Raw genomic sequence first — 18,058 nt, forward strand, 5'->3', positions numbered from 1 at the left:
AGAATCATGTTAATATATTTGTAGTAAAGTTGGAATGAGTTATTTTTAGCACACAGATCTGACATACTATGAACAACTGCACCAAACAAGAAAATAAATACATAAAAAAATATTTTTCAATATAAAGAGGTTCATTAAGTTTTTTTATTAACTACGTATTACTCTTATTTATAGAGTTGAGTGAATACTAAATTGGTTTCTGAAAAGGTCAATATCAAATTTGTCATGCAAATATAGGATTAAAGTATTTCTTATAATTTAAAAACTGAATTATTACATTTTATTTCATTTTCTTTTCACTAAAATATCACTAATAATATTTTTAGTAACATTGGTATGCGAGAGGAAATTGAACTACTCTGAGAATTGCATTTTGCATTTGCGTAAAATTCGAACATCGTTGCTGCATTTTTTGATTTTATAAATTATCATTTTTAATTCTAACCGTCAACACATTTTATATTTTAAATCCAAGAATGGTAGAAAAACATATAGGCAAGAAGGAATAAATTGTAACGATTCATAGCCAATGTATGGATTCATTGATTTTCCTTAACGAAAAATATCCTAACATTTTCATGATCTGGCATTTTTAATTTTGAACAGTAAGGGTGTGCGCAGTGTGTTTCTATGTTCGCCTCAATGGCGCCTTTCATTTGTAGATTCTATATCTGCCTTCAAAATTTATATTTTCGCGAAATAACATATATTTCCTAATTATGGAGTAATTATACTGGCTAGTGATGGTTACTAGCCAGTATGAGCTTTCATCATTTCATAATATTTTTATCATTTACTGTCATCTTCAATTATGTTTGTCTTCTTCATCTTTCTTTTTCTACTAATTGGATTTTTCTTCAAGCTTTAATAAAGGCAATCCTCTTCAGAAATATGGGTTTACCTAATTTCTTAAAAACTGAAATAATCATTCCTCGTGCACCAACAGTGCATAATATGTTTTTATTTCATTTTTTAAGAGTTTTAATGTTTTATATTTGGCATTTGAAGCATGTTTGGCCTTTTAAAATGAAACATTATTTATCATACTGGTACATTTCAGTATTTCATAAGTGCAGTTTATTTAAACTGAATTTTTAAAGTATTTTTTTTATTACTGTCACTTTCAAATAATTGTTATAACAATAAATCAACCTACATAAAAAGAGATTCCATTTTTAAGAATAAAAATGCCGATATAATTTCCGAAATATACGTTGAAACAACTCACGTGCTTAAAAATGCATTTAGAGGACTAAATACTGTAGCAATATGTTTAATTTGATGGTTGGCTATAAAATGTGTGTTTTACATCAAAACCTTATGAGTTTGTCATGGATGACTAAGAGATGCCTTTTTCAGTCGTTTCTTTCCCATCACCTAGCAATCTCTTACATGAAACAACACAAATTCGATCAGACAAATATGATCTTATTTGCGTGATATTCAAACAGCTTGCTTATTTATTAAATAGTGAAAAAAATTCCAATGACTCTAAAGATTTTAGCTGATTATTAAGTTCAAAAATTATGCTGAAATATAGAACCGTGTTTGATTCGGTCATCAAAACTCTCAAGAAACTAGATATTATGTATCAGGGCTAGGAGCTTTGTTTCAATAAAAATTTTCGTCATTACGAACAATAGCTTCTGACATCATTTGCAGAAAAATTGAAAGCAGAAGTATTAAAAATTTGCATTAGGTGGTTTTATATATACCGGCTGAAAAGTAAGTTAACTTTAGTCAGGTTCTCACAGAATATATTTTTTTCATAAAAACCTTTAATATTTTGAAAGTAATACCTACTATTTATTTACTTCCTGATCATTCAACATGGTATTAGTCATTAATATATTTATATTGAATATCAACTGGTCATGTCAACTTTTGAACTTATGAAAAAATAATAGCTTCTGTCTATTCTACACTTATATTGCGTTAAATACATATTTAAATAGTTATATAGTTATAATACCAATAATTGCTATATGCGTCTACATAATTTCTTATTATTTCTTTTGCAGTGTTACAGCAAAGTACTAAAAATTGACCCTGTCAATCAAAAGGCACTCCACAACCTGTGTGTCTTACATTTCGAGCGTCAGGAGTTCGCCATGGCTGAGCGGTGCCTTTCTCACACACTGTCCCTGCATCCGACAGTCCCCTACATCCGACAGCACTTACAGGTCGTCAGGAACATACTGCAGCAAGGTCCGGACAGTGTCTTCGGACAAATGGCTGCATCCTACCCAGTCAGCTGACCAACAACCTACAGTCTGTTTCATCGTGAGCTTTCCATGCGTGAAGTAACTGCCTGCCTTCCACGGAACAATACGGCACGTGACAGCTGAGATTTGTTCTTCCGTCCTGCAAAGACGAATAAACATAGTCAAACCTTTGGACGCAATTCTGTGAGGGAACGCTGATATTTTATACTTGACTTGAGGAAGTGTTTCTACAATCTGTTGAAAATTCTACCAGAGATACATTTGGAGAGGATACCGTATTTCTTCTGCTTCATATTGCCTTGGATTTAACACGAGTGATTAAATTTCAAAGTGGCCGGGTCACGCCGTTTGTCATGACATCGCTACTTGTGGGAAAGAAGATGATATGAATTTTGGCTTTAAATAAATTATCTTTTTTTTTCTTTATTTATATTTAATAATTGATATTTCATTCGATCCCAAGATATATAACTACATTATTTTCAAGCGTGATTTTTAGTCTAATATTTCGAAATATTTAATTTAAATAAATGAAAGAGCTATTTAATAGAAAACAATAACTCAATTTACTGATTTTTAAAAAGGCACTGATGGCAGGAAAAATTATAACAGTGCTATTAAGATAAAGTTTTTATAATACCTGATAAGTAATGAATATAAATACTGCCACTGTAGACAGTATTTTGTTTGATTCTATTATAAATGTTATAATGTATATGGCCAAATGATAATTTCTTTTAATTAATAAATTTGCTCGAAATAAAAATACTTTTTGCTATTCACCCAATTTTGTGATAAATTTTTTTCAGAATCAAATTCATGAAAATAAAATTTAATACTGATATTACGTAAGCACTTATACGAATCAAGTAAATCTAGAGCTCACGTGAAACTGAAATATATAGCTAAAATAAAATAAACGTCAGCCGATACATAACATCTTCCTTCCCACGCGTAATGATGTCATTTTCGATAAATAGCATGATCCGGCCACTTTGAAATTTAATCACTCGTGATTTGACATCCTATTTACACAAGAACTGAAAAAAAAAGCCGTCTGAAAGCAGTCTTCTGACGTCACAAACTTGAAAATTTACACCATTTCTGATGTTAAAAAACTCCACTTTGCAAGAATTAGTAAAATATAATCACGTGATGCAAAACACCATTCATAACTCGCTTGATTACTGACCTGACTCGAAGTTTTTTCGCTCGGCAAAGCTTGTCTGAAAGCAGGCTAGGAGAATCGGAAGTGAAATCAGGTTTTCATTCGTCTTGTGACGTCATGAGCCTGGTGTCAGGCATCGTGTAAATGAGGTGCAAGGTGGTTTTGTACTTTCGTACAGTGATGAGAAAAGAGTTTTATTGGATACCCACGTTTTGAATTATCATCACGTTATGATTTTCCAAATGTGCACTACTTGTTTGTGTTGTTATTTCAGATGTATAAATCACTCTACTTATTACGAATTGTGAAATTTGAGCTTTTGATATTTGAAATTATTTAGATTTATTGATACAAATAAAGAGAGGAAGTGAGGTAAACATAAAGCTAATTATTATACTCCAAATAATTTTACAAGAGATCATAATTATGCAAAGATTTTTATCAGTTATTTATAACACTATTGAAATTACCATTCTTATTTTTTTAAATAGAAAACCAATATTAAAGTTGTGTGAAATAATCAAAATGAACTTTCTTTTATTATAAACGCAATGAATAGGATAAAATTTTTAAACTATCTTCGAAAATAATACGCGATGAAAATAAAAACTATCTAACCAACTTTGACTCGGTATTAAAACTCTTATAAAAATGAGAAAACTACGATTTCCTGTTTTCGCATGCTCATTCAAAACTACATAACAAATTTTGTTACATCAGTGAAAACTAACAACGCATTAAATAATGAAAAGAATCATAAGCAAATTGTTTCGAAAGCTTGAATACCGAAAAATGATTAACGCTAAATATGAAGAAAATACATGAATAAACATATGGAAACATGTAAGAAATGCATGTAAATAAACTTTCTCATAATGCTGTAATATGTACAAATTCAAAAATCAGTAAAACTTAGTTTTATTCCCTTTTTTGTTTAATGCGTCTCAAAGTTGGTTAGTTAATTATCATTCATCCATCATAAAATGTATTACTTCATAACAAGCTTAACACTTCTAGATTCTGGATTTTAAAAATAAAATCGAAAATGTTTTAAATTTATATAATTTAGCTGCCAAAACTGTAAATCGCAACGCATTCAGTTAGACATTCAAACAGCTAGTTCATATTTTTTAGTATCTTTTATTAAAGTCGTTGCCAATTTTAAATAAAAAAAAATCTCATTCCCAAGAAACAAATGTATTAAAAATTATTTAACTTAATAAAAATATAAATAAATACTGCTTTAAATTATCAGAATTGTACTTCCAAAATGTAATATACAAATATATACCATTTATTCCATTTTCCGAAAGTTTTAAAAATGTTTTAATGATGACGTACATATTAATTTTATGAAAGTGTATGTGGCGTGTTAATATATGTGAAAAAATGCTTCTAATGTGCAGTGTTTGCCAATATAATCAACTTTCACCGATTCATTTTTCTCTCACAAGCCTTACTTATTAATAACTCATTGTTAACTCCAGAAAGACTATAAAATGAACTATTTTAGAATGAGCTATTTTATGAATTTGATGAAATAAATAGAAGTAAATTGTGTCGTCATCAAATTGTAGCTTCAGTGACTAACAAATTCGTCACATTCTAGTCAAGGAATATGGATGCATTTGAAGCATAGATGAAGTTCAGCCAATTAGCAAGCAAGAATCATTAGTTAGGAGAAATAATTTTCAAATGTGATAAAATAAATTCTGAAATTTAAAAATAAATTGTTGATTAAAAATAGTGTTTTGAATTCAGTAGACTTTTTCTTATATTTCCTTTTAATTTTTTTCTCGAAACCTAAAAATGATTTTATAAAATTTATTTTTTTCAATTATTTTGCTGAAGAAAACTCGAAAGTAAATTTAAAATTCAAAAACACTTAAAACTTTTCACCTTTTTAGAATCAGCAGATGTTAACAATTAATTTCATAATTTTGATTCCTGGTAAATTTTGTTGGAATTCTATTTTTGTTTTAGTTATGATAAAATATGCTTAAACTTATTTTTATATTATCTAAACATATTATTTAGAAGACAGTTAAACAGATTTTGTAGGTTATCAAAATATAGTTTTTAATTTCAAGCAAAAAGAATTACTGTTTGCTTTAAATAATAATTGTGTACTGATGAATATTAAGCTATGAATTTGAGAAAAATTTGGTAAATGAAATAATTTATGTGCAACTAAATTCACTTTATGAATCCTGTCAAAATAAATTAATTAAACAGATTGTTAAAATTGTACAGGTTTAATTATATCCTTGTTTTGAATCACTTATTTTTTTGTCGGAAAACTGTTGAAGAAATATAATAAACTAAATGAATTTTGTTAAATGCGGAGTCTTATTATGCATTGTTGATTACCAGCCTTAGTATAAAAACATATTAGAAAATTATAAACTCAGAAGTTTGCAAGTTTGGGAACAAGATAAGAGACGTGCTGCATGCATGGGATAATAATTTATTATTTAAGGTAATTCAGTTTCCATTCAAAGACGTTTTGTAAATGGCCTCTTAATATGGGCTTATTTTTAGCAAACCTAATCAATCAGAAATCAATATGTTTTTTTTCTTTACTAAACTCTTCTGCTGCATTCTATTATTTATGTTATGTTATTTATTTGTAACATGATACTGTATATTGTGTAAAAATTTGGGTAGAATTTTATTAATTATTTTATAAAAAAGTTCTTTCTGAAAAGAAATCCCCATGCAATGCAAAGCATGAAAATTATTGAATAGCAAAAAAAAAAAAGTTAAATGTGTGACACTCTTTATTAAAAAATAGTTTGAAAACATTCCGAAAAAATTGTAAAACTTGTTACTTATGGTACCTTCATACACCTTCCATATTTATAACAAAAAGAACTTCACTAGTTAAATATCCTATCATCTATCGCCAATTTGGCGGTGACTGTTCCATTGCTGGAGAAAGCATCATTTTGAACAATAGCTCTATTCCATATGAATGTAAATGTGAAAAAGGATGTATATGCTATGGACAAAAGGCCTTAACTATCCTTTCGACTGACAGCTGTGATATATGTACTATATTGAACTTTTCTTCTTTTTTCTCTGACACCAGGTCACATCTCGGACATTGTACTTAGCGGATCACTGTTCAGAAATTGGATTCGTGCCAAAACTTAAGAATTTCTATTCTTACGTTCACTTTGTAATTGCTGCTTCACATAAACATTAATAAAAATGGATATTATTCTTGACTCATTCAGATAAATATGTGTATGTGTCTTTGTTCTAAACTAAACGTGGAAAGTTTGCAGTGTTTTGACTATTTATTCATTTGATAACAAACATCAAGAGAAAGATTACTGTCCTAATTTTGCCTCGTAAATTTAATATGACTGGACAGGAAATTTATATCACCGATCTAATTTCAAGAAATGAAAATCATGTCAAAAACATTTGGGTCAATATTAATCTTAAAATTATTGTTGCATGAGAATATTAAGTAGAAATAGGGGAAAACATTGCTTAAAGTACTGGATACTATTGCATTAATTTTAACAGTAGTATTCTTATAGGATGTTAATTTTAAGACTATATTTTTATTGGAGCTTGATTGTCATAAATTAATACCATTTTCGGACGCCAGTAACATTTATGCTGACTTATTGACAAATAAATAAGTAATGATGCAGACTAAGCCATCTACTCTGTACCATTAATTATTTCATAAATAATGACTCTCAAGTAGCAGATGTTTGGTTCATGGCTTTGTGAAAGTGCCATGTGTAAGTGCCATAAAAAATTTATTTGAGATATTTTCTGCTTCTGGCATATCTTGAATGTACGTATAGCACTAAAACAGTAAATCAATTTATCAGTATCAAAGCAAGTTTCGTAATAGAAGAATGTATGGACCCTAATAACTATAACTTTAATATAATTTTATGACATTTGGTCCCACAATTGTGAATTAAGGCATTTGAAATGCATGTTTTAATATTATGGTTGGAGCCGTGGTAACTCAGGTGGTAGAGTTTTCACCTCCTAATAAGGTGTAGCAGGTTCGAATTCCAGCGGTGGTTAGATGATACGAATTCTGCTCCTGACTCTCACCGAACACAGTGCTCACTTAAATATAATAACAACTTAAAATAAAATATCGTCAGTCGTAGACGGATCATGGGTTAGATTCCCTTGATATCGGGACAATCATGGGAGGTTTACATGGTTTTACTCTCCATTTGTAACTCAAATGCAGATTGGTTCCATCAAAAAAAAACTCCACGATGGCTAGTTTTCCATAATGCCTAAACCAGGAGTTCTTCCCTTGTCTTCTGGATTAGGAACAAAATTACAAACCTATGAAGGAGAAAAATAATTATCGTAAATTCAGAATTGAATCGAGTGTTCAACGACGGTTGTAAAAATAAAATAAAATACTGTGGTTGCAATATGAAGCCACAACACTGCAAGCGAAATGTATTGTAGATTTTGCTAAATGAAGTAAAAAAAAATTTTTTTAATTGAAACTTATTACAGATGCGTCATTCATTCTTGATCTTACACATTACTGAAACATTAGTGAAAGATGCAGAGATTTTTCTAATTGCGAATTACTTCAAAAGCGAATTAATTTTTCATCTTCAATTTAATAACAATTTGATTGCTTTTAGGCAAGCACAAGCTTCAAGACTCCGTCTTATTCTGTTTTCTTTATTTCGCTACAAACTTACCAAATTCAGGGATCTTTATGCTTTGCTCAGTCATTAAATTCGAGATTGAACGCGGGGAGTATGAGATGTCAGCTGAAAATTAAGTGCAGGATTGTCTTAATAAATCCGTTCCATAGAAATTACTTATTATGTCTGAATAAATAGAAATAATTTTTTTCTGAGTGCAGTTTATCACTACCAGAAGAGTTTTTTTTTTTTGTTTTTCAATGGCTTAGTTTCGTCTGATTGAAAAAAAAAGACTTATATCACCTTGTTTTACACCAATAGTTAGGGTAGCAAGTTTGTCACGGAAAAAATAGACAGCAACTCCCGAAAAATTCGAGAGAAATTTTGAAAATTTTATAAAAAAACAATTACATTAAGCACTACTAGCAATATAATGAACCTATTGGACATATTGTAAACAACAGAATTTAAACGTATGAGACAGTTAAAAAATAATGTCAATTAATTTCATGCAGTATTAATATTTCTATCCAATTAAAGAAAAGTTTGGTACAAACTATTGCATCTTGTTAGATCATTATCTGTCGTTTCATTATCCGGCATTTATACCTCTATTTTCAAAAGAAAAGAACTTTAATTTCTAAATCCGATAGCTTCCGTTCCCATTCATTTCAGTAATTTTTCTCGTTTAAGAGGAGCCTAACGAAACTGTTTCTTCTTTGTAAAATTCTTGCACTTCTGCGAAACATGGTATACTTATTGATTTTCATCCAGAGCGTAAGCCTTACTTTGCAGGGTTTGAATTTCCTCTGTATTATTTTCTTGTCATTTTGCTATTGATTCACTTTCCTAAATATTAAATCTGTTATACATTATCAATTTCGAAGGTTCAGAAAAGCAACAAAAAAAATTTAAATGTTTATAAAAATTTCAAAAACTGAAAGTAACTCTCTTTTATATTTTGCACAAATTGTAACAGTCCGGAGTAATTCGCGGATTTTTTTCTAAATACGTGAAAACCAGCGCAAAAATTCATGCCGCTGCACTGTTAGAATTTTAATTCTAAAATTACGGTAAAATAATCGGCAGCAATTTTTCCACGAAATTAACCGTAAAATTAACGTTAAAGAATTTTTTTTACTTTTACGTTTTTTGAAACCGCTTACAACTTCTATGGTTTAAAAATCAAGAATACAACACTTTACAGTTTTTTTTTACCATTTCCAACTAGCATGGTTTCGAAAATATAAAAAATGAAATTTAACTTGTCTATGTGCTGCCATCTATGGTCATGGATTGGAGGAATTATTGCGGTGCAAAAGCTGGAACTCTAACCCTAGTTCTGTTGATCATGAGATAGACAGATTATCTATTATATGTACCCAGAGGCGAGGAACTAAATGACTTCAGTCGGAGAGCTTAGTTGGTGCGATAAAATTCTGATTGTTTAATCGTGTTAAATGAAAGCAGTTAACAAACGGTTTTTCTCACGGTAAACAGTTTGAATATCAACTTATTTATGGTTATTTGACTGTTTCTTAATATGGTAAAGTAACAGTTAAATAAACTATTACTTAACCATTTTAAGGAGATATTTCTAACAGTGTATGAGCTAACCCTACAAATAGAGACAAATCTGTATGCATAAGGATTTAGTGTAAGAAAAACTTTTACTCTTTCTAAAATTTGAATATTTAGATTTCTTCTAAACTTTATTCTTAAACCATTTACTGGTGTTGACAAATATGAGATGCTTAAAAGAAAAATTAAATTACATGGAAGATTTATAATTGTCTTTGATTCAAATAATCTTAGTCTTCTCTGTATACATTTTATATTAATAAATACTAAAGCTAGTTTATATGTACTTTCTTAAGTCTTTAATTTAAAGTCTAATTTTAAATATTTAATTACAAAACATTCCGTATCATTTTAAAAAATAAATGTTGAAATTATAATCTGCTGCCTTGGGTTAAAAAATGCACATTTAAATCTATTTAATTATTTATTTATAGAAACATAAATTGATGTAATTAAAATAAGTTTTAAATTTGAATAATGTTCTGAGTATTTTTTGTTAATTACACATTGTCATAAGTAACATAATAATATGCTCAGAGTATAACATTTTTATCTGTTATTCAAGCATTTTACTTAGAGAAGCTATGAAATGTTTAGGAGATTTTAAGAACAGAGCTCTCAAAATAGAACACAGGATATTGCACTCAATTTATTATAAGTAGACATTTTTGAATAATGCTTAAATAATAAATGTGGGACTGTATTAGTTTAAAATATATTTTTGTTAAAGTTTTAAAACTTTTGTATTTTTTGGTTTCCAACTGCTAAAAAAATGTAAGTATATATGTATATAAATCTATACATCAATGAATATAATAATGATTGCATATAAATGTATGCAAAATATTTCTATAAATTGTCAGTTTCTTGAAGTACGTAAAATCCAATTCAGGAAAAGAAATTGGAAAAAAAGTGGCATAATGCTGGAAACTGAATTTAGAATAAAGATAATCGCATTCAAAATATTCCAAGGATTATCTAAGCATTAGATAAAATATTCATGTTATTCTATATCTAAATAGATAGCTAAATAAATTCACGAACAAAGTAGTATCATAGTCTATACCTGATACATATTAGATTTTTATAGAAAAAAAAAACGAAATTAAATCTCGTATACGGTGTATTAAAATAGTTTCAAAATACTGAATACCAAGATTTTTTCGAAATTTAAGTAGTTACTGGAGAAGCAAATGCTTTTAAAACTAGTATATATTTCGATTTAAAAACATAAATAAGATAGTAACTATAATACTTTGAATTAAGGTTTCCAATAACGAAATAATATTGAATATATATAGTTTTTGGTCTGGAAAATATTTCGCTTCAAATTTCTTACCTTTCTAAACATCCGTATTAAAACTTCTATTTCATAACAAAGTTTAATTCTCGATTTGGCATATGCTGTTTATATTACTTGTAAACATTAATTTTAACTCCAGAAAGATTAACTAATTAAATTATGTTACATAGAAAAATATTACGATTTCTTAAGGGAAAACGGTAGGGCAGACATCAATAATGTTAAAATTGACCTTTTATGATGTACCTTTTCTAAGAAACTACTTATCATTTTGGGACTTTTTTGGTGTATACGTGAAATTATATCAGTTGTAGGCCGTGACAGTATTTTAGCGTGAACAGAAATACTTTTGGAGTTATGAAAGATTTTTACGCGAAAATTATGAAACTTTTTAAAACATTAAAAGTTCTCAGTTAAGATATGTACAGTTAAACCCCGCTATAGTGAACCTTCAAGGGATCCAAGTTTCAGTTCACTATAACCGTCTAGTTCACTATATCCGTTACGCAGTCAATTTAACTAATGGTTCCTTAACTCCTCCCTTTTATTACACATTATTCAAATAAATGACTGAAAAATATTATGTAGCGGCAAAAAATTTGTTATTTTTCATTACTCTTCGTCTTGCGTACAAAAAAATTAGTAATCTTTAGCTGATGAGCAATCCTCACCGTCAGATATGGAAACACTTCCCGACTCTCAGATAATTTTCCCTGAATTTCTGTTACTCCGTTTTTTAAATCCGTCTAACCTGCCATTAAAGCACATAAAAGTAGTTTCATAAAATCACTTAGCAAATTCATCGACATTTGCCAGATACTGGAAGATTGCGGCTTCTTCGATTGGTGCACCACTTCAGCAATGTTTCTTCATTATTCTTGTGATCTGCCTTTCTCAACTTTTTTTCATGAGCAGAAATTATTAATTGCCTTTTTTTCCATATGTTACAAACTGCAGATTTGGAAAGTTTATATTTCCTGCAAATATCAGCTTGATTGCATCCATTTTCAATTTTTCTGATTTTACCCATTTTATCATCAATGGAGGACGTTTTACGTTTACTGCTAGCAATAGTTAAATTTGAGAAACTTGTTTGCAGGATTTATTTTAACTGAACTGAGAGCAAAAAGGAGTTGAAATGATGGCCTTATCAACACATATTAGTGTCCAACTCTTTGACCAATAATGAATAATTACTCATTCCTCCTGAAAAAAAAATGCATATTCATCCCGCTGACACCTTACAGGTGCATCGCCTGCCTGGGTTGGAAACATCTGCTTGGTTTGTTTAGGGATGGGAAAGTGAGATAAAGGAAGCAAACAAGAAAAAATGCTTATCGCTACATTCCCCTCTATAGATGGTTCTGAAAATCGGTATATGAATTTAATTTGAAGAAGAAATTTCAAAATTATTAAAAAAAAAATTCTAAAAAAATCAGTCGAAGACAGAAAAAAGTTCACTATATCCAACTTCCTCACTTTTTTGGTTCACTATATCCACAAAAAGTAACATTATCCGAGTATAGCAAGGCACGGGACCGAACATTTCGTTCACTATATCCGGGAGTTCACTATAAACCGTGTTCACCATAAACCGTGTTTGACTGTATTTACATTTATCAGAGTTTATGTGTATGTAAATATTCTGTGAAAAAAAACTGAAGCAATATCTTGTTTAGATGCTGAGATAAGATACATTGAAAAAGGTCAGCTTTAGCATCAATGATAAATGCCCTACCGATTCCCATTAAGCATAATAATTTTTTTTTTATGATGAACTTCGTGTAGTATTTCCACCGCACTTACGGATAGAATATTTCCTCTAAAATATATTTTTGTCTTGATATACTTCTATTTTTCGGTTAATGTAACATTTAATATTGGTTTTCTTTTAATTTTCTCCGAGACGGTAATTAATCGAACTATAATAGCCGAGACTATAATTATATAATAATTTATAAAAATTTTGAATACAGATCAAATGTTCTCAAAGCAATCCCTTCATAATTCAAAATCTTTCCTTTTGTTAAAAATGTATTATTAATAATCTATTTAAAAGGAAACCCTAACTATATGTTTTTGAAAAATAATAACGCATTCTTAAATTACAGATCGTTTTTTTTTTTCAATTTATTTTAAAATTTTATATTGGTTAAGAAAATATTTTATAATGTATAAGGGACTTGGATTTAAAATAAAAAGAAGCGATTGAGTTTTATGATATTAATTTAATCTGAGTAATAAGTGACTTTGACATAGGAATGGCAGTATATTTGTTTTCACTGATTTAAGAATAGAAGGCATAATGATACCAGGACTGCCAACTTTCTACGTTGCCAATAAAAATTTATTCTAGAGGTAGCTACGTTTATGTTCTATTATTTTTTGTTTTTTTAAACTTTTTTCCCTCACCCAGCATATAAATGATTTAAAAGTTCATATGCAACTCCATTCTGTTCCACCTGTATCGCGGAGAGGCTTTTAAAATGTTGGCACATTAACAAAAATTCTGAAAACTTTGATTTTTAAATCTCTACCACCTTATAAAATATTTTGCCAAAAGCGTAGCAGTTGGTAGACCTATAGAGGGTGCGTGGAACGTATCCGACTATGGCACGCAATAGGACCAGAAGTATGTAAAATGAGTTTAAATTGTGCTGCGTGTAAATATCACAGTGATTCATGATGCTTTTGTTTCTATAAAATGAAACCAACAACAATGCATTAGATATCTGAAAAAACTTTAAAAAAATTATGACATTGTAAACCAATGTTAGAAAATGAATATTGCATGAGGAAAAGTGAAAATAAAAAATTATGAAAAAAGCAGATCTCTAAGCTCCTGCCATTAATATTCATAGATATAGATAAAACGTTCAACATGTTCAGATGTATCTTACTTACAATGCGTTACATTTTAAGTACAATTATACGGCATACTGAAATGTGCACGACTAAAAAGTAGTATTCATACCACATGAATATTTTTTCCAGTAATCTGTTTTTCCCCCTTTTTAATCACATAAGAAAAAGGAGGGAGGGCAAAAATGCAGATTGATCGAGACGTATGAAAATTATAATGGATTGGAGGATATAACATAAATTTAAATGTGTTTAGAAATGTGCTTACAATCATATTTGACTCAGTAACTTCCATGTCATTTGTATTAGTTAAGAAAAAAAGTGGAAATAGATGTTACTACCCAACGCCGAATTCTTTTCGAACAAGATGCCATATAGAATTGTTTTAAAAAAATGTCTTTTACCAGAAAAAGAGAGCAGTGAACCTTTTTTCCTCATTTCTCCTTTCTCTTCCATTTCTCTCAATTCGAGCCTATAACATAAAACAGTTATAAACGTAATAAATATAAAATAGCTACATTTTTCAGTTTAGTTAAGATAAGGAAGAAATAGTTATTGATTAATTGTTAATACAGAATATCAATTTTTGTTACTATGTAAACGAAGTACCTGCTTCTATTGTATGTGCCCCGCAGTGGACTGATCGTTAAGACACGGTTCCCAGCAGATCACCAAAGTCAAGCATCACTGGCTACGGTCAGTGAGCGGGTGGGTGACCACTTGGATCAGTCTGCGTAGGGACCGAGGGTATGCGGTATTGGTCCTAGTTAAACTGTGCTACCGTAAAGTGCTCGACTTCGCGCGCAGGTCGTCGGGCTACCAAAGCGGGAGTGCCATCCCCTCCGCAGAGGATCAAAATTGTGATGGCATGTCTTCGGATCATTCTCCGGGATGTTTCCCAGACCGTCGCCAATAGCCCATTGTGCAGCTCTAGTGCGACGTAAATTAACAACAACAACAACTATTATGTGTAATAAATAAAAAATATTGTATATTGCTTTTCTTAGTAAGTTGTACACATGCACTAATATTTTACAATTATTTAATTAAGGAAAATTTTACTGGCAAGCATATTTATTTTAACCAGGGTAAAAATGCAGATAAAAATCGATAAATGTTAGAAATAATTCTAATTTGGATTTTAAACTTTGTTTTCGGGGATAATTTGTAATTGTTCATTAAAGTGTACTTTTTTATTTCTATGGCATCTTTTAAATTATTTCCCTTCTTGTTCTTGTATCTTTTTAGAATAATTACAAAGAATAACATAATTGTAATTGTATTAAAAAAATAACGAATCAAAGAGTGTCGTTTTTCTTTCTGTCTCATCAAGTGTTGATGGGCAAAATAGGCGCGATGAATTTCTTTGATAACAACGGAATTAGTTAAGGAAATAACTTTAATCAGTTAAGGAAACTTATTTGACTTTCAGTTATCGTAGCAGCATGGGATAAGATATGGAAGATTCGGTAAGTAGATTCGGATAGCGATATCTAGTGAGATTTTCTCGTTTGAATAAAATTGTTCCTAGTTTAAAAATTGTCTTCCTAAGTGGCAAAGGATGGACTTTGTGTTCCTGGAAAGAAGGACTTATTTTCTTCACCGGAACTCTGTCCAGTTTTAATGAGGCTGCATGTAAAGGGAACCAATTTTTCCATAAAGAGAATAATTTTCTTTCATTTTTAAGAACTTGAGAGAGATGAGATGCGTTGCCACTTCTAACACTTGCTGAGTACAGATATTAGAACTTGAGGAAAATCTTCACGACAAGCTCTCGGTTTTCTTTCCTTAAGGAACCAACACCAGTCAAAAATTTATTATTAAATTCATGTTTTGAATAATTATTAAAACCACAACCAATGGTGATAATATTATTTTCTTACTTTTTTGAGGCTCTAAATTCAAAAATGTTACCCCAAAAATTTTACGAGTTACCACTGTCAAGTCTCTATTGACAGCTTTTAAAACCTACAAGCTCTAGGTTTTCTTTTCTTTAAAAACTAACCCCAGTCAAAAATTGCTTATCAAATTGATGTTTAAATTGATTATTTGATTATTTAGACCATAATAAATGGTGTTACATCTTATTCCGTCACTTTCATGAATCTCTAAATTCAAAGTTCTTACCACCGGAGAAAAAAATGTTACCAGCCACCACTTTCAAGTCCCTTTTGCCAGCTTTTGAAACTATTTCTTAAAAAAAAAGTACTTATATATACGCTATATAATAACAATTTCTGAAGAACGTCCTTTAAAATGAGAAAGTAATTAAATTTGTATCTAAATATCCCGAGTCTCTGAAACTCTTAGTATTTGATCGTAGGAGTATCCTAACAATTAGCTCTTGGTTTATTTTTTCCTTAAGAATAAACCCTAGTCAAAAATTAATTATTAAATAGCTTGTTTAAATTGATTATTTAAGCCAAAGAAAAATGGCGTTAAATCATATTTCTTGAGTATCTAAATTCAAAAACGTTACCTTCTGAGACAAACATGTTACCAACCACCACTCTCAAGTCTCTATTGCCAGCTTTCAAAACTATTTCTTAAAACAATACTTACATATACGCTTTATAAAAACAATTTCTGAAGTACATCCTTTAAACTTTACCCTTAAGATGTGAACGGAATTAAATTTTTATCTAAATAACCCGAGTCTCTTAAGCTCTTAGTACTTGATTGTAGAAGAATCCTCACGACAAGCTCTCGGTTTTCTTTTCTTTAAGAACCAACCCCAGTAAGTCTTCCCTCTTATCTAATCACATTAAAAGAGGGGAGGGAAGTAAAGTGCTCAAAAAACGCAATTAGACTGTTGAGAGTAAAAGTGCTAATGGAATAGAAAGGGATTAGGTCAACTTTCCGGCTGAGCTTTTCGGACTCACGATAATTACCGCAGGGAAATCCCCTACGATGCAATAAGAACATCACTTCTTTTTCTTCAGCAATCGAACATTTTTATCCTTCTGCGATGAATCTTGAGAATATGTCCACAAGAATCTTCTCTTCCTGAAATACGATATTGTTTTCTTATAATCAGTGAAGAGTAGGTGAGGTCAATATAGCTAAGCTGAAATACCAGGATGTGCATTTTTGGAATTAATATGTATTTCCAAGAGAAATATTGAAGTTTCATTTTACTTCATTTATTTGAAATATATGTAAGGTATAAGAAGTAAGCTAAATATTCCAAGATACTTGTAAGCAAAGTAATAGTTATAGAAAATTTCATTTTATGACATTGAATGTACGATTGTATAATAATTAATTTTTAGAAATCGAGATAATTAAGCGGACTCTTTGATATTCCTTTTCTTTTTTTAACATAATTTTTAATTTGAGGTGTTTAAAATATGCATAAATTTATATCAACGACAAAATTAGTAGTAAATAAGCGTATTTTATGTGTATGATAAAAACAATTTATTATTAACTACTAACCTTCAAAAAAAATCATCAATCAAACAGAGTTCCAAACATATTTAAAAAAATAACAAAAACAGTGTCTGAGTACTTCATTCTTGATATTACAATACTATTAAACAGTTTTCCTTTTTAAAATTAATAAAATATTATAGATTATTATTTTTTTTTAAAAAAATAAGAATATTAAATTTTTTTAAGATAAATAATACGATTTATCGAATAAATCTTATCAATGCGAAATAAATTCAAAAGAGAAATTTAAAAAATTCCATCTTATATTTGAAAGCTTGATTAGGGAATTATCATTTCAATTTCACTAAATTTATAATTGTTATTTGCTATACTTAAATTAGGCTGGGCCTATTTTCTTCATAGTAAATTAGTAGCTAGTAAAAGTTCAGCTTTACGTTGTTAAATTATTTAAGTTGGATTTCCACAAAATTACTAATGAACTATATTTTTTGACTAAATATTTTAACGATACGAAATTTGAAAGGATTAAAATATTTAAATTTTGAAATTTTGACTTCAAAGGCGTGAGATATGAAATATATTTAAAAAACGTGTGAAAAACTACCGTACAGTAGTTTCCTTATAATGGTATTTCCAGTTTAAAAAACTAAAACTCTGAAAATGAGAAATTGACGAAATTCTAAGAAATCATTTTATCAAAGTCATATGCTTTAGTTTCAGCAAAGGATTTTCATAATCACTTTTTATCAAAGCTATGTAACATGTTGAATGATTATCTTCCTACTTTGAGATTGAAATGAAATTCTTCTAGTTGCAAAAAAGATTTTTCAATTACTATGATAGCTAATCATTAGAAACATGGAAAAAA

The 18,058-nt window shown here is 29.4% G+C and overlaps 1 protein-coding gene across 1 annotated transcript in view; it reads left to right on the forward strand.

Moving 5' to 3' along the window:
• Positions 1–3,277, forward strand: part of LOC107450269 (protein O-mannosyl-transferase Tmtc3) — a 250,346-nt gene extending 247,069 nt beyond the window's left edge. Inside the window, exon 22 of the mRNA XM_071180106.2 lies at positions 2,022–3,277. Within this exon, the coding sequence (XP_071036207.1) occupies positions 2,022–2,258 (237 nt within the window). The 3' untranslated portion in view covers positions 2,259–3,277. The remainder of the gene's footprint in view (positions 1–2,021) is intronic.
• The last annotated feature ends 14,781 nt before the right edge of the window (positions 3,278–18,058 follow it).

This window comes from Parasteatoda tepidariorum, chromosome 1 (assembly GCF_982258835.1).
Source record: "Parasteatoda tepidariorum strain Cologne lab strain chromosome 1, Ptep-v5.0, whole genome shotgun sequence".
Lineage (NCBI taxonomy): Eukaryota > Metazoa > Arthropoda > Arachnida > Araneae > Theridiidae > Parasteatoda > Parasteatoda tepidariorum.